The sequence below is a fragment of the Dendrobates tinctorius genome, unplaced genomic scaffold (assembly GCF_039654945.1).
Source record: "Dendrobates tinctorius isolate UK_male_01 unplaced genomic scaffold, ASM3965494v1 ptg000026l, whole genome shotgun sequence".
NCBI lineage: Eukaryota > Metazoa > Chordata > Amphibia > Anura > Dendrobatidae > Dendrobates > Dendrobates tinctorius.
This window is the reverse complement of record NW_027361694.1, coordinates 8,771,676-8,798,316: the sequence shown is the minus strand read 5'-3', so window position 1 is coordinate 8,798,316 and position 26,641 is coordinate 8,771,676. Positions and strand designations below refer to the sequence as shown.

The following is a 26,641-nucleotide window of genomic DNA, read 5'->3' as shown; positions in this document are numbered from 1 at the left end:
TGATTACTGCACTGTGTGTGTGACTGTAGTGTGTTTGCACTGTACTGTGTCATGTTCTTGAAATAACTAACGTAATGTCAGGTTTTCTGACCTAACACCAGGTAGGGTTTATTTTACAATTTTGGTCTATGATTAACCCCTTCACTACCAAGGGTGGTTTGCACGTTAATTCCCGGGCCAATTTTTACAATTCTGACCACTGTCCCTTTATGAGGTCATAACTCTGAAACGCTTCCATGGATCCCAGTGATTCTGACATTGTTTTCTCGTGACATATTGTACTTCATGTTAGTGGTAAAATTGCATTCAAATAACTTGCGTTTATTTGTGAAAAAAACGGAAATTTGGCGAAAATTTTGAAAATTTCGCAATTTTGCAACTTTGAATTTTTATGCCCTTAAATCACAGCGATACGGCACACAAAAAACTTAATAAATAACATTTCCCACATGTTTACTTTACATCAGCACAATTTTGGAACCAAAATTTTTTTTTTGTTAGGAAGTTATAAGGGTTAAAAATTGACCAGCGATTTCTCATTTTTGCAACATTATTTTATTTTTAGGGACCACATCACATTTGAAGCCACTTTGAGGGGTCTATATGATAGAAAATACCCAAAAGTGACACCATTCTAAAAACTGCACCCCTTAAGGTGCTCAAAACCACATTCAAGAAGTTTATTAACTCTTTAGGTGCGTCACAGGAATTTTTTTGAACATTTAAAAAAAAATGAACATCTAACTTTTTTTCACATAAATAATTCAGGTTCAATTTTCTTTATTTTACCAAGGGTAACAGGAGAAATTGGACGCAAAAGTTATTGTGCAATTTGTCCTGAGTGCGCTGATACCTGATATGTGGGGGGGAACCACTGTTTCGGCGCATGGCAGACCTCAGTAGGGAAGGAGCGCCGTTTGACTTTTTCAATGCAAAATTGGCTGGAATTCAGATCGGACGTCATGTCGCGTTTGGAGAGCCCCTGATGTACCTAAACAGTGGACCCCCCCCCCCCTCCAAGTGACCCCATTTTGGAATCTAGACCCCCCAAGGAACTTATCTAGATGTGTGGTGAGAACTTTGAACCTCCAAGGGCTTCACAGAAGTTTATAACATACAGCCGTACAATTAAAAAAGCATATTTTTTCCACAAAAATGATCTTTTCACCCTCAATTCTTATTTTTCCAAGAGTAACAGGACCCTAAAAGATATTGTGCAATTTATCCTGAGTGCGCTGATACCCCACATGTGGGGGTAAACCACTATTTGGGCGTATGGCAGAGCTCGGAAGGGAAGCAGCACCATTTGACGTTTTTGGCTGGAATTGAGATCGGACACCATGTCGCGTTTGGAAAGCCCCTGATGTACCAAAACAGTAGAAACCCCCCACAAATGACACCATTTTGGAAACTAGACCCCCCAAGGAACTTATCTAGATGTGTGGTGAGCACTTTGAACCCCCCAGTGCTTCACAGAAGTTTATAACACCCGGGCGTGAAAATAAAAAAATCGTATTTTTTCCACAAACATCTTTTAGTCCCCATTTTTTTTATTTTCCCAAGGGTAACAGGAGAAATTGGACTCCAAAAGTTGTTGTCCAATTTGTCCTGAGTACGCTGACACCCCATATGTGGGAGAAAACTACTGTATGGGCACACGTCGGGGCTCGGAAGGGAAGTAGTGACGTTTTGGAATGCAGACTTTGATGGCATGGTCTGCGGGTGTCATGTTGCTTTTGGAGAGCCCCTGATGTACCTAAACAGTGGAAACCCCCCACAAGTGACCCCATTTTGGAAACTAGACCCCCTAATGAACTTATCTAGATGTGTGTTGTGAGCACTTTGAACCCCCCAGTGCTTCACAGAAGTTTATAACGACCGGGCGTGAAAATATCATTTTTTTCCGCAAAAATGATATTTTTGCCCCCAATTTTTTTATTTTCCTAAGGGTAACAGGAGAAATTGGACCCCAAAAGTTGTTTTGTAATTTGTCCTGAGTAGGCCGATACCCCATATGTGGGGGTAAACCACTGTTTGGGCGCATGGCAGAGCTTGGAAGGGAAGAAGCACCATTTGACTTTTTCAACGCAGAATTGGCTGGAATTGAGATCAGATGCCATGTTGCCTTTGGAGAGCACCTGATGTGCCCAAACAGTGGAAACCCCCCAATTATAACTCCAACCCTAACCCCAACACACCCCTAACCCTAGCCCTAATGGGAAAATGGAAATAAATACATTTTCTTTTAGTTTTATTATTTTTCCCTAACTAAGGGGGTGATAACGGGGGGTTTGATTTACTATTTATGGCGGTTTTTATGTTTGGCTGCTGTCAGACGCTAAAAGACGCTTTTTATTGTAAAAATAGTTTTTGCATCACCACATATTGTGAGCTATAATTTTTCCATATTTTGACCCACCGAGTCATGTGAGGTCTTATTTTTTGCGGGACGAGTTGACGTTTTCATTGGTACCATTTTCGGGCACGTGACATTTTTTGATCGCTTTTTATTCCAATTTTTGGGACGCAGAATGAACAAAAACCAGCGTTTCATGAATTTCTTTTGGGGGGGGGGGGGGTGCGTTTACACCGTTCCGCGTGCGGTAAAATTGATAAAGCGGTTTTATTCTTCGGGTCGGTACGGTTACAGCAATACCTCATTTAGGTCGTTTTTTTATGTTTTGTCGGTTTTTTGCAATGAAAACAATTTTATATAAAAAATAATTATTTTTGTATTATAACTTTTTTTTATTTTTTTACGGATGACGCTGTATAGCGGCTTGTTTTTTGCGGGACAAGATGACGTTTTCAGCGGTACCATGGATATTTATATGCGTCTTTTTGATCGCGCGTTATTGCACTTTTTGTTCGGTGGTATGATAATAAATCATTATTTTTTGCTTCGTTTTTTATTTTTTAAGGGGTTCGCTAAAGGGGTTAACTAATGGGACAGTTTTATAGGGCGGGTCGCTATGGACGCGGCGATACCAAATATGTGTACTTTTATTGTTTTTTTTTTTTATTTTAAAAAAATGGATTTATTGGGGAATATTTTTTTTTTTTTTTACTAATTTATTTAGCGATTTTTTTTTTTTTTTTTTTTTTTTTTTTTTAAATTATTTTTAACCCTTTTTTTTTTTTTTTACTTTATTACCTTGTCCCAGGTGGGACATCACTGTCCTGTGACAGATCGCTGATCTGTCACATCACAGATCACTGTGACAGATCAGCAATCTGTCACAGGCAGTTCTGCAGACTTCCTCATGCCTGCACTTTGCAGGCAGTGAGGAAGTCAGCTCCCTACAGGCCCCCGAAGGCCCCCGTCGCCATCTTGGATCCGGGGGCCTGTAGGGAAAGAGACCCCCGCAGCAGCGCTGCACACTGCGCTGCCGTGGGGGGCTCAGGGAAGCAAGGAGGGAGCCCCCTCCCTGCCGATGCTTCCCTTTAACCCCCGGTACACCGCGATTGCGTTTGATCGCGGTGTTCAAGGGGTTAACGTGTCGGGGGCGGTCCGTGGCCGCCCCTGACACATTGTGCCGGGTGTCAGCTGTGATAATCAGCTGATACCCGGCCGCGATCAGCGGCGCTCACCACGTGGACGCCGCTGATCGCTGGGACGTAATATTCCGTCCATGGTAATTAGGTCCAGGGTCACATGGACGGAATATTACGTCCATTGTAGGTAAGGGGTTAAACATGATTTGATTCCCCAAACAGCACGCTCTCCCTTTACCCTTAAGATTGCAGCGCGGTGGAGTTGTGGCTGTTTGGGTTTCCTCCCACATGTCAAAGACATACTGATAGGGAATTTAGTGTGAGCCCCAATGGGGACAGAAGTAATAATGTCTGTAAAGCGCTGTGGAATGTGATGGCACTATATAAAGAAATTAAAAAGATTGGTGGATAACTTGTTGATCGCTGGAGGTCCACATGCTGGGACCATCGCAATCCCAAGGTCCCAAGGAGAAGGCGCTGCAGAGACCTGTCTTGAATGGAGTGGAGATGCGCATGCTTGACCTCTGCTCCAGTCATTATCTGTGGGACTGACATAGATTGCAGAGTTCTGCTATTTCTGTTATCGGTATCGCTGGGGGGAGTCTAAACAGTTGGACCTCCAGCGATCAGGGGTTATTAGCTATTTTGGGAATAACTCTTTAGACTGTATTCTCACATCTGCGGGGTGAGTACAAGATGTATGCTTATTGAGGCCGCTGAATTCGAGTCAGGAGACCCATTGCCAGGTCCATTACTCATGGTCTGTGAAATCAATGTCTCTCGCAAGTGAGTATGAGCCCTTATAGTGTATGACTGAAGCATCCTAGGTTGGCATGCATCATTACGCAGCAGGATCACATTTTACATTACTATCGGTCCCTTTTTACAGTGATATATTGGGTGTAATTTTGTATTACTTTATACTGTTGGGGTGCGATCATGTTAATGTTAATTATTTAGTGCATACTGATGAATGTTTGTGTTTTTCAGGAGAGCATTACCATACCGTTTGGTGATAAATACCTAGATGCAATACTTTCTCTACCTAGAGACTGCAGGGGAGTGAGATATGGTGTTATACTGACACATGGCGCCGGAGGGGACATGAATTTCTCACATCTGGTGTCTTTGGCAAGTTACCTCGCTTCGCATGGATTGCTGTGTCTGAGATTTACCTGTAAAGGACTTAATTTAGTGTTGAGAACAAAAGCTTACAATGCAGTGTTGGTATGTACATGAATATCAGGGTTTCTTATTTGACATATATAGCATACAGTGCCTTCCAAAAGTATTCGGCCCCCTGTAACTTTTCAACCTTTTCCCACATGTCATGCTTTAAACATAAAGATACCAAATGTAAATTTTTGGTGAAGAATTAACAACAAGTGGGACACAATTGTGAAGTTGAACAAAATGTATTGGTTTATTTTAAATTTTTGTGGAAAGTCAAAAACGGAAAAGTGGGGCGTGTAATATTATTCGGCCCCTTTAACTTAATACTTTGTTGCGCCACTTTTTGCTGCGATTACAGCTGCAAGTAGCTTGGGGTATGTCTCTATCAGTTTTGTACATTGAGAGACTGAAATTCTTGCCCATTCTTCCTTGGCAAACAGCTCGAGCTCAGTGAGGTGTGATGGAGCTCGTTTGTGAACAGCAGTTTTCAGCTCTTTCCACAGATTCTCGATTGGATTCAGGTCTGGACTTTGACTTGGCCATTCTAACACCTGGTACATTTAATTGTGAACCATTCAATTGTAGATTTTGCTTTATGTTTGGGATCATTGTCTTGTTGGAAGACAAATCTCCATCTCAGTCTCAAGTCTTTTGCAGACTCCAACAGGTTTTCTTCAAGAATGGTCCTGTATTTAGCTCTATCCATCTCCCCATCAATTTCAACCATCTTCCCTGTCCCTGCTGAAGAAAAACAGGCCCAAACCATGATGCTGCCACCACCATGTTTGACAGTGGGGATGGTGTGTTCAGCGTGATGAGCTGTTTTGCTTTTACGCCAAACATATCGTTTGGCATTGTTGCCAAAAAGTTCGATTTTTGGTTTCATCAGACCAGAGCACCTTCTTCCACATGTTTGGTGTGTCTCCCAGGTGGCTTGTTGCAAACTTTAAACAACACTTTTTATGGATATCTTTGAGAAATGGCTTTCTTCTTGCCACTCTTCCATAAAGGCCAGATTTGTGCAGTGTTTGACTGATTGTTGTCCAATTGACAGACTGTCCCACCTCAGCTGTAGATCTCTGCAGTTCATCCAGAGTGATCATGGGCCTCTTGGCTGCATCTCTGATCAGTCTTCTCCTTGTTTGAGATGAAAGTTTAGAGGGACGGCCGGGCCTTGGTAGATTTGCAGTGGTATGATACTTTTTCCATTTCAATATGATCGCTTGCACAGTGCTCCTTGGGATGTTTAAAGTTTTGGAAATCATTTTGTATCCAAATCCTGCTTTAAACTTCTCCGCAACAGTATCACGGACCTGCCTGTTGTGTTCCTTGGTCTTCATGATGCTCTCTGTGTTTCAAACAGAACCCTGAGACTATCACAGAGCAGGTGCATTTATATGGAGACTTGATTACACACAGGTGGATTATATTTATCATCCTTAGTCACTTAGGCCTGTGAGAGAGAGAGAGAGATTTTTACCAGCCGCCAGAACGGATTTAGGGTTAAATTTCCGGCAAAAGCAATGCTTCCGGGCATACGCAGTGACAAATGCGGATCCGGACAGACAAAAAAACGTTGCATTGCCCGTCCTGTCATGTCAGCGGATGCCAAAATTTTGGCGGATCCGTAAAAAAACGGATCCAACGGATGACCATCCGTCAAGATCCGCCGATAATGAAAGTCAATGGGAAAAAAAAACGGATCCGCCAAGAAAAATGGCGGATCCGTTTTTTTTGCAAAACGGCGGATTTTGACTGATGGACACAAACGGATGTGTGAAACAGGCCTTAGGACAAAATTGGATCATTCAGAGATCCACAATGAACTTCTGGAGTGAGTTTGCTGCACTGAAAGTAAAGGGGCCGAATAATATTGCACGCCCCACTTTTCAGTTTTTGACTTTCCACAAAAATTTAAAATAACCAATAAATTTCGTTCAACTTCACAATTGTGTTCCACTTGTTGTTGTTTCTTCACCAAAAATTTACATTTGGTATCTTTATGTTTGAAGCATGATATGTGGGAAAAGGCTGAAAAGTTCCAGGGGGCTGAATACTTTCGCAAGTCACTGTATTTACGGTACAGGACCCAAAGTATATGCTCAGATGTCCATTCACTTTGTACATAGGTGCACTGGCTAATTTATGTTTTCTAACTTTAAGGTGGTTGTCTGGGACATTTCTATTGATGGCCTATCTTTATGATACGTAGTCAAAACATGATTGCCGGGCGTGTGAATCTTGGCATCCCCACCGATGAGCTGTTCCCAGGGCCAAACAGATGTGCCGAGTTGCAAAGCTGCACACCACAACTTTGTCAACTGTCTATTGGTCGCGGCTGGGTACTACACATCCACCCCCTATTTCAATCAAAAGTTGGCGAATGTCCAAATTCAAAATGCATAGCTTTATCTTACCTCATCTTTATGTCTGCCTGTGTGCTTCTTATTTTACCTGAAATGAAATAAAGACGTAATTTGTGGATTTTAAAGAGGTTACACAAAGCTGGCTTACAAGGTGAGGTGAATTCTGTAAGACCAAGATCCGGGTGAGTACACGGACGTCAGTGCAGCAGGCAGGTGTAGCAAGCTGGAAATAGCTAGATGACTAACTGGAAGCCACAGGTGGACCTGTAGAGGCAAACAGAAAGTCTTAAAGGGGTGCTGGAAGCAGGTAAAGTCCTCCACTGACAGGTAGCAAGGTTACTGGAAACCACAGACAAGCAGGAGATATCCTGGACATCACTTGAATGTAGCAGATGTAGGGATTGATTCTCAGGTATGCATTAGGTAGCATTCACACAGGTCCAAACATCTGCAGTTTTATTGCTTTCATAAAACTCCAAGGGAATCAAAACTAAAATCAACCTCTTCTGGGCACCAAGGTATCACAGCAAATAAACAGTTTATTTAGCAGGGCACATATTTAAGTGTGGGCTCACCAAAATTGATTACAGTCCTTTTTGCCAGCGCAGACTTCATACACAGAAGAGGCACGATCCCACCAGTCATGGTATCTTCTTCAGCCCAAGCTCCAGCAGCTTCCAGCGCCAAAGAGAAGCGCTTAACTCCGAGCACAGTAGTTCACACTGAACAGGCTGCAGCTCCAACACACTTTCCTAGATAACCCATGCAGTCTCCATTCTGTCATGTCTGTTTAACTTTTTTTTTTCTCTAGCAAGATGTCGCCACCTGCGCAGTAGCATCTATCAGATCGGTTGACGCAATTTTGAGACTATTTTTTTCCTGAATCTATTTGTACCAGCAGATAAAATAATTAAATCCACATTATACATATGATCCTGCTGCAGCACAGGCGCCTGCCTGCTGAAGGTGATTATTTTTTTCAATACCTCTAATATTCAGTATGTCAAATAGGGAACAGGTCACTGAGGGATCAGTGACCCGTCATAAGCCATCAGTATGAATAGCTAAGCAGAGCACCACATAAAGACCCCCCCCACAGGCTGCCCTAAAACACGAGCATATCATTAACTCAAAACTGAAAATAAAGATGAAACAACAACTACAAGATGGATTTTATCAACCAAGGTATCATTTTAATCAGTATAACGGTGCCAACCTGACAGTATGTGTAGGTTACTGTACACAATCCTGCTGCCAGGTTCCCTTTAAAGGTGTTGTGCCATGAACAAAGTTCATTTTAATTGATTAACTAATTGAGTTTATAATAATATGTTCCAAAATTGAATGGGCTACAAAAAATATTCCTGTGCAGAGATAATCTTATCAGTGGGCCCCTGCTAATCTCTGTAATGGCTGTGACCATTCATGCAGAGCTGCTCCACTTCATGATCGACACAAACCACAGCTCCTGACCGCGGTACGGGGGGAAAGAATAAATCACTTATGATAAGTGTGTATACAAACAAAACAGGACTCACTGCTGCTTTCCAAGGTAACACATTTCTCTGTTTTATCAGAATAGCAAGTGTTTCTGCCACCCTCTAATTAATAGCTGAGCTTATCATAAATAAAAGTCAGTGACAAACTCAGTGGCAGCTAGATCTCCTACATCATTGATTTTGATTTATGAGGAGCTCTCAGGCCTGATGACGAGGCAGAAATATTCCTGTGTTACCTCAGAAAGCAACAGCTTCAAACCACTGCTGGTTCATCTGTATACTCACTTATCATGTGACTTCTGCTAACCACCCCCAGCCAGACTGTGAACTGGAGAAGCTCTGGATGGTGAGACATAGCACATAAAACTGCCTAAGAGGGGCATATTTATGACTATCTCAGAATAGGAACATTTTTTTCAACAAATCTAATTGTCGAACTTTTATTCCAAGATCTATTGATTAAGATCTATTGATTCAGGCTGTGTGCACACGCTGCGGATTTTGCTGCGGTTCCGCAGCGGTTTTGGCCGCTGCGGACCCGCAGCAGTTTTTGCTGCGGTGTACAGTACCATGATTCCCTATGGGAATCAAAAACCGCAGTGCAGACGGTGCGGAATTTTCCGCGCGGATTATCTGCGGTTTTCAATCCGCAGAAAGAATTGACATGTCAATTCTTTCTGCGGATTCTCCTGCGGTTTGCCATCTCCTCCATTGAGGACATGAAAAACCGCAGAGCAATCCGCAGGTAAAACCGCAGGTCTTTTGACCTGCGGTTTCAACTGCGGATTTTACAAAATCCGCGCGGATGAATCCGCACCTAATCCGCAGCGTGTGCACACAGCCTAAAGGTTGCCGGGGGTGTGAATCTTGGCATCCCCACTGATGAGCTGTTCCCAGGGCCAAACAGATGTGCCGAGTTGCAAAGCTGCACACCACAACTCTTGTCAACTGTCTATTGGTCGCGGCTGGGTACTACACATCCACCCCCTACTTCAATCAAAAGTGGGAAAACCTCTTTAATAGGCTGCCCAAAATGAGACAAATCTATGCGCCACAAACCAAAATTGCTGATGTCAATTTCCGCAAGCATTTCTATGGCATAAATATATATATTTGTCTTACCAAATGCTACCAAAACACTATCAGCTAAAAAAAGGATGGTAGAAAAATGGCAAAAATTTGCAAAATTTTGGTTAATTTTGGCTTGAACAAAAATGTATCTTTTTTTTTAAATACAGTTGTGGCGTAGGGCTACTCTGCTCTCAGCAGGTACAGCCCATTTAAATATCCTAACTAATTTGTGGATGATCTCATAAATTTCAGCATTGTCCCTTGTGTAAAATCTGGCGAAAAAAAGTACAATACAAAGATTTGTACCTTTTTTAGGTTTTGGATCTTGTTGGAACTTTGGTTTACAAACGCTGCTGCATGTGTGAATGAGGCCTGAGTCTGAGTGAAGGGGAAAGGTAAATGCATAGCTAGGCAGATTTACCATCTAGACATCAACAAATCTATAAGAACTTTCAAGGGATGGTCAAGATTTGTAATCATGTAACATGCTAGGGCATCGTGGCAGTGACATAGGCTGACCCAGTCCATATAAAGAAAGCGTGGGGCTTTATATTCAGCCACAAAGTTAACAAACGGTAAAGAAACCATAAGCAACAAATACTTGCCCGGTTAGGCGCTAACTAACATACCATACCGCTGACTTACGCTACTAGGCATGAATGGGAGCTTGGCTCTCCAGCAACTAAGGAACACATCATGTCAGTCCGGAAGTTGTGACACCCTGAAGCTTTTCCTTCAGCCTTTTCTGTGTCAGTAATGAGACTACCTCTCTCAGCTGAGCTGGCTAAGCCTCAGCAAAACCCATACTGAAGCAGTAGTGGTGAGTCCCATCACTAAATCCTCCTCATCACTCCAATAAAACTCGGCCCGGAACTATCATAAATAAAACGGCTCAGCACCTAACCTGCTGCACCAACCAGTATTACCCTGTTTTAATATCTCGCCTAGCTTAAGTTTCTGGGAGAGATCTACACTCTGTCTAGTATCTTCTCATTCGGCCGCCTACAAGCCATATATAGTACTCAGAAAAATACACTGCTTTATTCTGAAATAACTTTTCTGTTCACTCATTCTAGACCTATGTAAAGTCTAATGAAGAATATAGAGTTGCTGGCGCCTTTCTTGCAGGTGAGTTCTGTTACTAGAAGTAGTCTTTTCATACTCAAGCCAGGGAGTTGGAGTTGTGAAATTGGTGTCGAATTGGTGGAGTTGGAGTCGGCATAAAATCGACTGTCTCCTAAAATATATAATTGGATACAGTAGTACAATGCAGGATGTGCTGTATTTTTTTTCTTAAGAATTTGGGAAAGTTATGAAATGGCCTATAAATGTCTGATTTATTTATGATCTAGGCTGTTAGTTGAGATTAATTTGCACTCTATGTACATGCTGTCACGGTTCCACTCCTCAGTGTGTCTGGGATACAGTTACTGACAGCTTGGCCATTCAATCTGGTACAGGGGCGTGCTGAGCTGTCAGTCTGTGGATTGACAGCTTGACTATCCAATCTTAACCTGTGAGGCGTCGGTTGTCTCCAAGTGTTCATTATTTATTTAAATTGTCGTGCTACTTAACTGAGCTGTATTTCCCAGAACTCTGCCACTCCTACATTTCAGCTTGTGAGGTTTGTTCTCCTGTGCCTTGAGATCTATAGGCGTGATCTGCTGCCTGACCTTGGACATTGTTCAGACCATCCGCCTGTTTAACCCCTTCAGCTCTGATCCGTCATCCTCCCTGTACTCTGACTTCAGAATGTGACCTGACAATGCTTTGGTCTCTTCCTTCTGTTTAAGATGTATCCTCCTGGCTTCTGACCTTGGACTTTTTGACCATTCTGGCTCACGGTTTGGCCATGAGAAGTGACTAGCGTCAGTAGTGAGTGAGTGCTGAGGAGTGGTAATTTTGGCTTACCGTCTCTACAGCCCCGACTACTTCCTTTAGTTGGACGTCAGAAAAAAAGGAGAGCTTTAGTAAAGTTTCTGACTGGCTGAGATGGCTCAAAGTGTAGAGGGGCTGCACATGGGCTAATTAGCATAATCGGCATGAGCTGAACATAAAGATTCACCGGCCACGTTGGTACTCCATGGCAGCCAGCTCATTGCAATGTAAACTTCTGCGGCCGCACTCTGCACGCCTCTATTGATTACTAGATATTACAACGTTATTACACCATGTGATACCTATTGTGGTTTTTAGGAAAGAAAAAAGAGGTTCCAGCGCCAGGAATGGAAACTTAAAAATCCATTTTATTGTGCCATTGCATATTAAAATTCCAGCAGGTACAGCATATCTGTCGGATGACTACAGAACAACGCGTTTCGACGCCTCAGGTCTTAATCATGTTCAGAACATGATTAAGACCTGAGGCGTCGAAACGCGTTGTTCTGTAGTCATCCGACAGATATGCTGTACCTGCTGGAATTTTAATATGCAATGGCACAATAAAATGGATTTTTAAGTTTCCATTCCTGGCGCTGGAACCTCTTTTTTCTTTCCTATTATTGATTGACTGCCTAGTCAAATCCGTGCGCAGGATCTGGATCCTACCAGCAAGGCAGTGCGGTGAGCTGGATTAATTTCTCTTTTTTTATTTATATTGTGGTTTTTAGTTGGTGATTTATTTGCTGCATCTTTATGCCTTTTTCTCTGCTTTTGCTAAAAGGAAGTATAGTATGTAAGTATAGCAGGCAAGAGTAAACTGCCTGAGCATAGAACGTTAACGTGCTAACATTTGAAGTGTAGAACGCGATATTATTGCTCTTAAACAGGACGGTCTATGGGCTCTCGTGCTGCCACCTCTCTAATGAGAACGGCTAGTGAACAAGATGACAGCTTCATCCAAGGGCTGATCTGTCTGTCATATCCCCTGCACCCTCCCAAGGCAAAAAGCAAGCTACGAGATGAAGATCTATTACTGATAACAAAACCAGCCTTGTTCATCTCTGGCTCAGCAGATGAGATGTGCGACAAGGTAAGAAGTGGTGATTTTTCAGTTCTCCCATCTCTTGAAGATCTGTCTCCTATTGTTAGAGCTTTGGTCATTAAAATGTCTGCCTTGACCTTAAGTGTACCTGTTGTGATGATTTGATGTGACTAAGTCTTTAGTAGATCTAAATGAATGAAACTTTGTTATATTTATTAATGTTCAGAAATCCTAGTCGCCCAAACAAGTATATGACAAGGCCATGTTCTCACATAGCATAGACTATGAACCCTATTCCCCAAGGTGTTTTTGACAGTTTTCTAATGTAAAACACCTGGAAATGTTGCAAATTTTTTGTGCAAGCTGAAGTCTGTAAGAAAAATCAGACTTCTGAATGAGGCCTTAAGTGGCACTCTTTATTGACACATAGGCTCGGAGGAAAAATGGCAAATGTCCGTGCTCATACATGGCCCCTGAAGTTGGATTGATTGATCAGGAATCTGACCTGCTGAACAGTTGCCTTTCCTGGAAAACTCGTTTACTCTATTGCTCGTCTGGGACTACAAACATGTTCCTAGAAAAGGCAATTGTTCATGGAACATCTACTTTTAGGACTGTTAGTTTTTATTGTACTGTATATAAATGTTTGTCTATGCATGTTAATATGTGACTTCCATCACCATTACTTGTCGAGTGAGAAGATGAAATCATGAAATCGGGCGTGATGACAGCCATTTTGTCACTTTAATTTTTGTCTCCATGCTTCAGACCTTGATGACAAATTTAGTCAGGAAAATCAAAGCTCCTGTAAAGATCCACTGGGTTGAAAATGCAAATCATGGACTGACAGCGAAGGGGAAAACATTGGAAGACGTGTTATCAGAAGTGAATCAAGAAACTTTAGTGTGGATTCAGCAAACATTGAAATCAGAAACGGCGTGATCATGATGAACATTCCTATCAACATTCGCAGCACTGATGGGGCGCATGGGCCCTCCTCGGATGATAGAACGGGTAGTCTTTCAGCTCAGAGATTTGTGTAGCTAGTTGGGATTATTTCTGAAAAATGTTGGTACTGTTCTAATATATGTGATGTTACGTCTTCATTTACAGTGGTGTCATGCATGTTAAAAAGAAATGTGAAATCAGAAAATTTCATAGTTTTAAGATGTCTTTTAAATGCATTTTTTAAATGTTTTTATAGCACAATTTGTATTAAAAATGAAAAATTTTGCAATTTTCACATTGTGAAAATTACAAGATTATTATTTTTTTTTTTTTTATAGTGATATCAAAAATTGGCAAAAATACCTGAAACACAAAAAAGATTTAAATATGGCATTTTCTGATGACACATTTCCTCTAAAGCTTTAACTTCTGTCTTTTGGACACAGTGCTGCCGACCCCCACCCAGAGTGATAGATCATCATGTCCAAAAATGTCACTATCTGTGGCTGCAGGTATTCTTGCAGTCCTAGTTGGCAGACACAATGACTGTTTCATATAGAGTTCTCTTTTCCCCTATTTTGTCTGTTATTATAAGGTTGAATTTACTTTTCCTAATAAATTTCTTTACAATGTGGTTTTCGACAATGTTGCATTTTTTCAGTTCCATAAATAATTTAGAGGTTAACCATTTCCAATGCCAAGAGCTGTTGTAATAGATCATACGATTGCCGTGTCTAAAATAGAGATGCACAGCCATTTCTGGTCTGAGGGCCGCAAGGTGAGACTGATCCAATCCCCCCAAAAAGTTTTACCTTCTGAGACATTTATTGCACATTGAATATATATGTAATAAATGTACAATAGCTGCAGGTTCCCAAACTCCACTCTATCTAGTGAATGAGGTCACCCTTTCCCAACATTTGCCTTCCAAAACTGTAGAGACCTTGCTTCCCTTCTTAAGTGATTTTTAAAAATGTCCAATTGTGTCGCTACTCCAAAAGAAGTAAAAGTCTAAGGCTAGTTTCACACTAGTGTATGGAGGATCTGCGGAGGGATGCAGACTTCCTCTGGTCAGCTCCGCCCACGGCTGCACCTCCTCGGGTCAGCTCCGCCTCCGTTGGCATGCTTCCTGCGTACCCTATCGTTAGCATTAGGTATGCAGGCAGTGCCAAGGTATGCGGATGCCTCAGCATGTGCCGTTTTGACGGTGCGGCTACCGCACCAAAATGCAACACGTTGCGTTCGGTGCATGTCGCCTTACCGTCAAAACGACGCATGCGGAGGCATCCGCATACATCGGCACAGCCTACATACCTAATGCTAAAGATAGGGTACGCAGGCTGCATGCCGACGGAGCTGACCCGAGGAGGTGCGGCCGTGGGCGGAGCTTAAACGGAGGAAGTCCACATCCCTCCGCAGCTCCTCCATACGCTAGTGTGAAACTAGCCTAAGTTCACACAACCGTATAAAAATAAAATCATTCAATTTTCATCCAGAAAAAAGTGACAGGAACCTGTGTTTGATAGTGGACCATCTTTTATGTTGTGAATTGCAATATATCCATAATAATTAGATGATCCATATGGGATCTATTTTTTTTTTTTTGCACACCCTTAGACTTCAATAGGTGAGCCCTATCTAAAATACAGAAGACACTAGCTCATATTGCGTTTTTTGTTTTTACGTGGACATTCTGATCACGTGAAAAAAACTCACCCGAACAGCTCAACTGTATATCATTGGTCAAAGTGTTTGTATGGGTGAGGTCAGTTTTTTTCCATGGACAGCACTCACACAAGTCTTTTTGGTACAAACGTACTCTAAGGCAACTTATCTACCTCTTCTACTCCTTACTGAAGTTGCCTAATATGTGAGTCCCAGAAATGGCCACACAGTGCATCATTAGTGCCTAAAGGGTATCTGTAAGCAGGTTTTTGCTATTTAATATGACAGACACACAAGGCAGGGACAGAGACCCTGATTCCGGTGATGTATCGCTTAGTTTACTTGGTGCACCAGTTATGATCGAGTCACAGTTTTCTCTTTTGCTGATCTAGCAGAGCATAGTTGTTGAGCTTTGTTACCTTTCCACACCACTGATTAGAAAATGTCTGTGTACATTGTATAGTGAGAGACAGCTGTTAATCAGTGCTTGTGGCATGGTTAGACTTGTAGTGATTATCTCCTGCGGATAAAATATTGATTGTATTGAAACAGCAAGACACAGCCTAGTAAGTGACATCACTGTATTCAGGGTCTCTACACCTACATTATGAAAAAATAAGAAAGAAAAGTCAGCTGAATACATTATAGGAATGTAGATGTAAAGTTCCGTGCGGATGGACTGGAGCAAGGCAAAGGCTTCAGCATTCAGTATGAAAGAGATTGGAAATCCAAGAGACATATGTGGTAAAATTCAGAAAATTGCCACTGACCAATGCCTTTCGGCTAAGCAGCCTTACTCATGAAAGACAAAACTGGAAAAAATTGAGAATTCATGTTTATAGGTCCTTCCTCAGTAGTAGATAGTCTTCCCAGTGATGCCATTCTCAGGGTAGGGGGAAGGTTTTCCCTTTTCCTCCCTGCTTGGGCAAGAATTTCATCCAATGGATGGAATCCAGGTATAGTGAAATTTTATGCTGTTCATCCTCAAACATTCACAGTAACATCCCTCCTCGGGAAAGAACAAATAGCCCTGGAAGCAGAGGCTTTGGCTCTAGTTCAGAAGCAGGTTCTCATAGAAGTACCAGTGGAAAAGTTATAAAGGGGATTCTGCCCCCATCCCCTTTCTTGAAGAAGAAGCAAAATGGCACCATCAAAACCATCATCAATTTGAAGACGCTAAACAAATTCCTGATATACAAACTCTTTTGAAACAAAGTCAATAAAATCTGCTATAAAATTTCTGTTTACAGATTGTTACATGAGTGTGCTGGACCTGAAAGATACATACTACCCATGAGACCAGAAATTCCTAAGGGTAACCCTGTTTATAAAAAAACAGGACAGGCATTTTCAGTTCAGGGTCTTGCCTTTTGGTCTGTCCATGGCCCTGAGAGTTTTTATGAAAATAGAGGAAATGATAGTACATCTTCGGGAGCAGGTTACTCGAATAACTCCACACTTGCACGGTTTTCTGGTGGTGGACAGATTGGTAGAACACTGTAACTTCCAGCTAGCAAGGGTAAGAGCCATCCTGGAGGTATTGATTGTAAGTCAGACTTGTTTTCTGCCAGAAGAAAAAATGCACAAAATGTCAGCCTTGGTATCAGCGGTACTTAGCAATTCTACCTTGACACGCAGGAAGGAAATGTCATTGTTGCGGACCATGACCTCCTGTATTCCAGCAGTACTATAGGCCTGTGATGAACCCACACCTCGCCACCCCGCCTGACGTTACTATTACTTCAGATGGATAATGTAATGTGGTCTCCACATTTTCACAAACGTGACGTTCCGCACACCCTGTGGACACGTAAGGTCAGCTAGGTACAGTTTTACACTGATGGCCCCTTTCCACAAGGACCTAGGGAGGCACAGGGAGTGAGAGGATGTGGCCTACACAGTCACTGACATGGAACCACACTCTCTCACAACCCTGACAGGCTGCGAGGCCTCTTTCACTAGCCTCAGTGAAACAGAGCGCTGCCAGCCCAGTAGAACTACCACCAGTTTCTCCTTAGATATAAGCCCGGTCTGTTAACGGGATATTAGGCCAGAAACCAGCCCCTGTAGCATGAAAGGTTAAACCAAGCAATGGACATGTGGATTCGTGGATCGAGATAAGAGCAGACCAAGGTTAAATTATATTTTTAATTGCTTTAAGTGCACACTAGACAATACACTATATACACAATGGTTATACATATACAATGGTCAGATATGCAAATGCAGATAGTGACATATTTTTTCACAACCGCTAGTATATAACTTGGAGAGAAGGAGGTTCAATTGCAAAAAATCATTTAAAAAATTGAATTTTAATGACAAATTCTTAAAACAATGGTAAAAATTCAATCAAGGAAGACAAAAAGTAGTGCGCTGATACTAAATGTATGTAAAAAGTGACTACATTATCTGAAGACACATTAGTCAAAATCTAGGTTAAGGTAAGTATATCGTATATCTTGTGAGAAATGTTACTGTATCACAATGAGACTGGGATACCCATGGTGGGATTTCGTATAGTAAAGTTTACAAAATCATTGATATGGGAAGGAATGCATGTGGATAAATTTGCAAAGTGCAAGTGCATATAGTGAAAAAATGGAGACCTAAATCAAAGGGAAAGTACCCAGTTTGCCCAGGTAAGACAATCTCAGTAGATTTTATAACAACTCAGATACATTGATGCTCTAAGACAATGGTCGAATATATTGCATGAAGATGCGAGAAATTCAGGTAACAGAGAAGAATACAGCAGGGGAAGAGGTGTTTTCCCAACCCCATGCAGAAAGTACTTACAAAGTGACTAGTGCCTTTCTTCTGTGCGCTGTGCACTACCACCCCAACGACGCATTTTCGCCTATGCTTTTTCAAAAAGGGACGGTAACTTCATAACGGTCAGGTGTCCCTTAAGAGTTACAACATGTCCGATGATTGGTTGGAACATCAGTGACCCGGATTTGCGGCCCATGTCCGTTCTGTTTTGCCAATCCCATTGTGAAAATTTGACGTCCGGTATGCCGCGCTGGAACGCACAAGTGGATAGCATGTCGTCCATTGTGGGCAGAACCGGAAGTCTGGGTGACAGCAGAGCAGATCAGCGTATTCCTTGGTATCTGAGGTAGAAGGGGGGCAGGTTATGGTTATAAATACATGAGTGAAAAGAGGAGGGACCTGGTGTAGCTCCCGAGTGGCGATGTACAAAAGGGGCAGTACTTGAACCATTACACCGATTATCTCTGTCAACATATTAATGATGTTCTAATGAAAAGTAATTTTATATACTATTGGAGGTGTTTCTAAATGTGCTTCGCTATAGACCTGGGACCAAGAAATAATGAAGTGTCTGAGAGGTTGGATATGGGGATGAGGCAAGTTTACATGTGAAAACAAGTGATAGGATGAAAGTTATAATGAAGATGAAAGTGAAAATATAATATAACACAGGGGTGTCGATTGTTTGGAATGGCGAGAAGAATAATAGACGTAACATCCTTATGGCTAGTGTTAGCGTGGGTGGTCAGGAGCCGGAATCTCCAGGAGTGGACCCTCTGGACCGTGGCACTGAGGGGCCCCGGGCGAGCTGCCAGGTGGAACCGACCCATATACAGGGACCGTTAGGAGCAGGCCCAGGGGTTCGAGTACCACGGTAGCCGGTACCGAGAGGGGCGGCTCAGGATGGACTGGAGTAAACAGGAACACTGGAGCAGGACTGAGAATAACTGTTAGCGAACACGGAAGACAGGCTGCGAGGCTGCTGCAGGAAACACTGAGGACGGCACTGAGAGACTGTAGAGCACAAGAGGAAGCAGGGCCCAGTGTGCAAGGAAACACAATGATCAGGCGCCTCCCTCAGGGGGAAGCGGCCTGATATAGCCCCGTCTGGTCTGCCATTGGTCCGAAGGTGCTTCCAGGTCGTGGCACAGCCGGAGCACAAGAAGCAGCAGGGAGGTGCGGCCGCGGCCTATGCGCATTGCATGCAGGGATGGCGTCGGCCGCGAGTCCGTCAGAGGTGACAGCCGTGGCCGTCGGGTGGAGAGAGGCTGCGGCGCGGGAGCGGAGGATGGCTGCGGCGTGGGAGCGGAGGCCGGGTGAGTATGACGGAGCGGTGTAACAGCTAGTACTCCTTCTTGAGGATATCAGAGTTATGCAGGCAATGAATGAGCTGCTACAAAACCTTAATAACAGGAACAAAGAGGAAGATAAGAGATTTATCTTTAGCTTTAAGTTCTGTCTTTAAACCCGAAAGCGTGAATTTGGCCAAAGCATTAAAGGGAATCTGTCACCTCAATTTGGCGCTGTATGTAAATTAGTTGTGTCCTGTCCGATGGGCGGTGTTTTGGCTTCTTCCCTCCACCCCTCCTTGGCCGCTATACGCCATATTTCAGGTAATTTCCGTAGTTGTCGTCCATATTATGAGCGTGCACATTGCAATCTCCAATCGCGCGTGTGCAGTATGCTTTGCCAGCAGTTGGGCAAAGCATACTGCGCACTCGCGTAATATGGACGACAACTACGGAAATTACCTGAAATATGGCGTACAGCGGCCAAGGAGGGGTGCAGGGAAGAAGCCAGAACACCGCCCATCGGACCGGACACAACTCATTTACATACAGCGCCAAATTGAGGTGACAGATTACCGTTAAAGCATACTGAATATAAGCCCCAACCTGACCTGGAAGAACTGAAAAATAAGTTTTATTATACTCACCTTGTGGGCAGTCCGGTCCGAGGGATGTTGCTTGTCTTGGTCCAGCACTTCTTGTCTTCTAATGATCGTCGCCCTCCTGCTTGATTCTTGTGGATAATGCGACCCTGCATCATCCATTCAGGCTCCCCGGCATCATCCATTCAGGCTCCCCGGCATCGCGCTCCTACACAGGTGTACTTCTCTGCCCTGTTGAGGGCAGAGCAAAGTACTGCAGTGCGTAGGTGCTGAGGCTCTTTGACCTTTTCTGACACTTGCGCACTGTAAACTGTAGTACTTTGCCCTCAACAGAACAGAGAAGTACGCCTGCGCAGGAGCGCAATGCTGGGGAGCCTGTGTGGATGATGCAGGGATGATGCAGCTCTGAAAGGCGATGGCTGTATCTTATATCGGCCAAAACTGGTGACAGGTTCGCTTTAAGCTCTATTTGCAATATGTGAGTTGGATGTAGTTTTACATCCCGGTTGTGTGATGCCAAAACATTTGCAATAGTTGTCAGCTAATTCTCTCGATTCCCCTGTACATATGCATGCTCAGCATGACCAAGTGTGCACGTGTTCATGTGTAGAGAGAGTGGAATAAGCTACTGGCACTGTGCCCAATCCTCATTTCCTGAGGATCACATGGGATTTTTCACTCTATGCTTAGCTGAACTTAGCCTAGGAGAAGAGTGGGTAGGGGTAACGTACACGTCACAGCAGAAAGAAACCCCTCTGCTTTTGTCATCATTTCTCCCCTCCCCAGCCTTCCAGTGACCAGAGGGGCGATAGAGGAACTTTTGTTGATGTTACCATATTCTTATCAATAGGTTTAAAATTGGTAAATCTGGCATGTAAATTGTCAAATAGCTGCTAAATTATCTCAAACTGAATTTTATTGATATACCGTAATTAGAACTTAAAATAACTTCAGCTTGGGAAATAAAAATTGACTCGTTAAAAAATGCAGAGGAAACTTGTTCTTTATGTCGTTCCTAAAGAAATTCTCTTGCAGATACATTTACGTAACATCTGTGCTACAGAATATAGCCTCACAATCACTTCATTAACTGCATGTGGGAGACTGAGAAAACAACTGCAGTATACCCAGCAGTGGGTGATAAATGTGCCATATGGATACAGAGGGCTTGAAATGATGCATCAATTAAAAGATAACTTCAAGATATTAAAGAACCTTCTAAAAGTACAGATGTCGCAGTGATGTAAGGGCTTAAAGCAAGGCTACATCAACCTATTCAATCCGCTCATCTAATAATTCCAAATGGCCTGTCCAGTCTCCTAAATCCAGACACCAGCATGGTGGCTCGGTGGTTAGCACTGTTGCTTTGCTGCACTGAATCCTGGGTTCAACTCCCACTATGGACAATAGTTGCAAGGAGTTTATATGTTATCGTTTTTACGTGGGTTTTTTCTGGGTTCTCCGAGGTCTTCTCACACTCCAAAGACATACTAATAGGGAAGTTAGAATGTGAGCCCCAAAATGGAAAGTAATAAGATCTGTAAAGCAAGCTGTGAGGGATCTCACAGGGGAAGGGGGGCATCGAGTTTGCTCACCTCGGGGAAAGGGAGAGAAGGACCCACAGGAATCGGCTCTCTGGCACCATCACTTGCTCCAGGTCAGACAGGGAACTGCTCCGAGGGCAAATAGTTGCCGGAAAGGCTTCCCTTATAGGTACGAGTTAGTGAGGCGCTCCCAATGAGGGGGAATATATATCATCAGTCCAGGCTGGGGATATATATTTAAACCTCCCGGCCATCACAGCCAGAGTTCCTCACTAAAACAATACAGTATTCTGCCACCAGTTCCTCGTTCGACATAAACCCCGTCCGACAACAGGCTTATATCGGATCAGAAACCAACCCGGGTAGCGTACAATTGACCAACCGAGCGTGTGGATGTAGGGATTCGTGAATCAAGATGAAAGAGCAGCCAAGATTAATTTTATATTTAATCGCCGAAAAGGAGCAATAGAAATATACAGGTATATATTTACAAGAACAATATACAGGTATAGAGTCACAAGTGTAGTACAAGGATAGGGTATAGATAGGTTGCAATTACTGTGTTATGCAGCATGTGACCACAGGGAGGCGCTGATGGATCACAGGTCCAAATCTTATTTACTGGCTTTCCTTGCTCCGTCAGCTAACTTATCCTGCCATTAGAAAAATAAGTTCAAAATGAGGGACTGCTTTATATCTCCTAGGCTGTTCCCTCCCACACTCTGCTGCCACCCCTGGGCTGGGCTGCTTCCCTCCTCCCATGTCTGAGAATACGGTTTTCTGTCCAGAATCGTGGATGGCCCATAACTTTGCACCTAAAGCTCTGAATGGGTTGGTTGTGCCGCCACTAGGTTCCGCTGGATTTTATCTGCGCATAGAGACCAAATATGCCTACCCTATGTAATTCCTGTTAGCTATGTTTTATAACTCCATAATGCAGGGTTCTAGAGGTGGCTAAATAATATGGACATGTGGGGAAAGGAATGCCGATTCCGATTATGTGCTCGGCTAGTCTCAGAGATATTGCATTCTGTTGTTATAGGTCATTTTCCAGATTCAATACCTCAGAGCCTGCTGTGACTTGTTGTACCATGGGGTCTCCATGTGCTTCAGTCAGACAAAAGAGCCAGCTGGCTGCAACTGCAAAAAAGTTTGCACCCTTGTGTTAAGAGCTTCATAGTTTTTTCCTAGCTCTTTTAATTAAAAGAAAACAATGATCCTGTGGAATCCCAAGGGTGGGGGCACATTTCAGGAGGAGAGAGACTTTTACTTCATCCCTCACACAAGCGTAATAAATAACACTAAAAATATTAACCTCTTGAATGCAGAGATGAGCAAATCAATTTGCATGGCACTGTTCAAGCATCCCCGTCAATAATCTGTGACTGGCAGACAGGAGCCACCTACCACTTGCTGGCCTCCCATCACCTCTTCTGGCACATGCAGTATGACATCCTACATGTGCTATGCTACGATGATGTTGAATTAGGCCTATAAATCAGAAGAGGCATTGGGAGGTAGAAGGCAGTTTGCAGTGCTCTTATTTGATATGACCTACTTGTACTTGTTCTTGTGAATTTGCTCATCTTCTATTCATTGCGGTAACCATGCACCCTATTATTTTCTTTAGTGCATAACACTTGTGCCCATGCTAGTAAAACAATATATCCTCTACCCCCCTTATTGTATTAAATATTGTTAAAGAGAATTAATTTTTGTTTTCATATTGTAATTTTTATTGTAGCCGATGCAGTCCATACCCGTTGGAGATCAATAAGGGATAGATTTGTCCGTGACTACCGGATCAGCCAAAACACCCCAAGTGGTTCATCAGGAAAACGAATCACCCCTTATGTTCACTACGAGCAATTGATGTTTCTGCAGAAAACTTTGTCCCAGCGATTGTAAGTAAACAGTAATGTTATTGTTTGTGTTGGAAAAAATGTGTGAGAGCAACAAGTGTTTCTGAAAATCCCTTTTTTTTTTTGGGGTAGAACGATCTGCAGTACAGCTGCGCCTCAAGAGCTGGAGGCACCTGATCCATCTCGCCAGGAAACAAGCCAACAGACGGGCACTGAAGATGTGTCTGTCCTTAGCGAGCCACGATCAATGGACAGTAGTACTGTGGCTCCTGTTGTCAGTGCCCGTTTGCAAGCTCAGCGCGGACGCAAGCGATCATTTGCCAAAGATGAAGTCGATGCCATAATTGTTGATGGATTCCCAACGGTTAGAGGATCTGTATCGCAGAAAACACAGAGACATAAGACAAGAAATTAAGGACTTGCAATCCTGAGAATCAGTGTACGCAGCCAATGATTGGAAGCTCCTGTTTTTATCTTATATCCCTTTAGTTAAAAACATACCGCCGCACAGAAATTAACTGTTTCGTCAAAGATTTAACGATCTAGTAGAGGAGGTTTTGGCCCCTCAGGAACCCACATCCTCTCAAACCAAAACAAGTGCAAGCCATTGTACCATGGAGATGCAGTCGTACCAAACGACAACACAAGTCAGAGGCCAGGATGAACCTGGTCTGGAAATGCAGCGGCAATGTAGCAGTCCAGCTTTCAGTTGGACAGATAATATGCCCGCGCAATACCACAATCTCTAAAAAATTATAAAAAAATTGCCATAGTTCAGCAATATAGCCTTGGAAAGTTTTGTTTGACTTTACACAAGACTTCAATTTGAATATTTTTGTAACTCCCTGTGGGATCGCATGTTTAAAATGACTACCAACATTTTGAGTGGGAGACTACTGTATCACTGACTTGTTATTAAACTGTTTTATTATGAAAAATAAAATTTGATAATTTAATTAGATTTGTTAAAAACTATAAAACTCAATTGCTAATTACATAGGCATTAACCTATAGAAACAAAAATAATACAAGAATCACAATCTACACACATTGCACATATGTCAATAAAATACAGATTCCGAAAAAGTATCACACATGACTGTTTTGCCATGGAACCTGACCTGCATTGACAAAATAATTTGCAAATTGATCACGTGTTTGCATAACCTGAAATGGCGAACAAACAGTAGTTGACTCAATGCTCATCAGGTTCACCGCACAGTCATCGGGGTCAACTAGCAGGGGTTCATGTCTGGACACAAAATTGTGGAGGCAGATGCAAGCCTTAACTACACGGTCCAGATTTTGTGGTTGCAGTTGCATACAAGATAGTAAAATCCGCCATTTTGTTGTCAAAATACCAAAAGTGCATTCCACATAACGTCTTGCCCGGCTTAACCGATAGTTAAAAATGCGTCTGGTGTAGTTTAGACTGTGGCTTGAGTACGGCTTGATGAGATTTCTTCCTAGTTGGAATGCCTCATCCCCAACTAAAACAAAGGGCAAACTTGGGCCTTCCATGCCTGGTAGAGGTCATACTGAGGGTATGTTGAAGCGGTGGCTGTACAAACATTTCCCCATGTTTGACTCTTTGAAGACTCGTGAATCGTTCGTCCGTCCATATGCTCTGATATCAACTGCAACAAAGCGGTATCTAGCATCCACTATAGCCATTAACACAATAGAAAAGTATTTATTGTAATAGTACAGGGATCCACTATGCACGGGTTTTTGAATCCGGATGTGCTTCTCGTCCATGGCACCAATGCAATTGGGAAAATTTGCCACATCCTCAAAGTTTTTTGCAATTGATAGCCACATTTCTATTGTCGGTGTCGGTAGTACAAGTGGATGTAAGTTGTTCCAAATGGCATCACAGGTTTCCTGAACAAGTTGGCAAATTGTCGATTTTCCCAGCCTAAATTGGAAGTGCAGTGAGGCAATCGTTTCTCCCATAGCCAGGTATCTATGAACACAAAACAATGTTATGACTAAAATGGACATATGGTACAGATTTTACGCAAGCAAAGATTTTGTCTGACAACATACAAAAAGGCAAATGAAAATGAACTATGACAGTAGGCTACCTGTGGAAATAACTAGACATGCACAATGATAAATTACATCTTGTCTAGCCACTAGAACAATGTAAAGCAGGGGTCTCAAACTCAATTTACCCAGGAGCCGCTGGAGGTAGAATCTGGGTGAGGCTGGGCCGCATCAGGTTTTCCACAAGAAAAGCTCTTACAAAAACATTCCAATGTTTTCAAATGTCTTTATTTTTTCATCTTATTTCGTGTTAAAAAATAAATTAACAAAATCATAAGAAAAAAATAAATCAATCAGTAATAAAATGAAAATGATAATACAGCAGATATTGAAGACTGAAGAAATCACATATAGTTGCTGACTAGAGAAATGTAATTATTATTATTCAGATGTCTGTATTAACAGTTCTTTAACATTTAACTTTCTGAACATGAATGGAACATTGAACATAAACTGTTTTGAACATGGCTTTTTTTGCCTACTTCTTGCTGCTACAGATCTGGCAGCGCTTACTCTCGCATAGCCGAGCCACATTTGGCTTAAGGGAGGAAGCAGTTGAGACCCTCAGTAGGGCTTGAAGATGCTCATCAGTAAGTCTGGACCTGTACTTGGACTTATTGAAGTTCAAGGTAGAGAAGAGCTTTTCGCACAAGTATGTGCTCCCAAAAAGACACATGGTCCACTTGAACATTCGGGAAAGCTCAGGGAAGCTGGGGGGCAATTCTCTCAAAAATTGCCTGAGCTTGTCTGCTTTTCCACTCACCTCCCTGAACTTGGCTTTGAGTTCAGAGTAGCACTGCAGGTCAATGAGCTCCATTTGAAGCACAGGAGGGGCATCTTGCACATCAAAGGAGAAGGGGTCCGCAAAAATTTGAAATGTGGCTCTGTGTGTCTTAAAGTCTGCAAATCTGTTATCAAATTCCTCCTGTAGCTTCAAAATGACATCCATATACTCACCACTGAATGGTGTGCCTGCTTCCATGAGTGCCTTGCGTGATGGGAAATGGCAAAGGTTTGTCCAAGAAAGCTGGGCTTTCCATAGCATAAGTTTTGTAGAGAATGCTCTCACGTTGTCATAGGCAGCACTGACAAGTTGCCCCTGGCCTTGTAACTTCTTGTTCAGAATTATTTAAGCTCATGTGTGATATCAACAAAAAAAGCTAAGTCCATGAGCCATTTTGGATCACTTAGCACAGGAACAGCAGCCCCATCTTTCTCCATGAAGGCTTTCACTTCCGCTCTCAACTCAAAAAATCTCTTCAATATGTTTCCCCTGCTGAGCCAACGTACCTCAGTGAAGTAGAGCACATCCCCATATTCTGACTCCATTTCCTCTAAAAAAGCACGAAACCTTCTGTTGTTTAAGCCCCTGGATCTGAT

The 26,641-nt window shown here is 42.7% G+C and overlaps 1 protein-coding gene and 1 long non-coding RNA gene across 4 annotated transcripts in view; both read left to right on the top strand.

Moving 5' to 3' along the window:
* The window catches only part of TEX30 (testis expressed 30), a 151,373-nt gene extending 137,264 nt beyond the window's left edge, over positions 1-14,109 (top strand). For 2 of the 3 annotated variants that reach the window (XM_073569491.1, XM_073569490.1), the window contains 4 exons: positions 4,486-4,722; positions 10,681-10,732; positions 12,373-12,575; positions 13,296-14,109. In XM_073569491.1, coding sequence (XP_073425592.1) covers positions 4,486-4,722; positions 10,681-10,732; positions 12,373-12,575; positions 13,296-13,469 — 666 coding nt within the window. In that variant the 3' untranslated portion in view covers positions 13,470-14,109. The remainder of the gene's footprint in view (positions 1-4,485; positions 4,723-10,680; positions 10,733-12,372; positions 12,576-13,295) is intronic. The other variant, XM_073569492.1, reaches the window with a different exon arrangement.
* Positions 14,110-20,183: 6,074 nt separating this feature from the next.
* LOC141084658 (uncharacterized) lies at positions 20,184-24,171 on the top strand. The gene is made up of 2 exons (XR_012231075.1): positions 20,184-23,254; positions 23,345-24,171. It is a non-coding gene; the product is annotated as an uncharacterized lncRNA (long non-coding RNA).
* Positions 24,172-26,641: the final 2,470 nt, after the last annotated feature.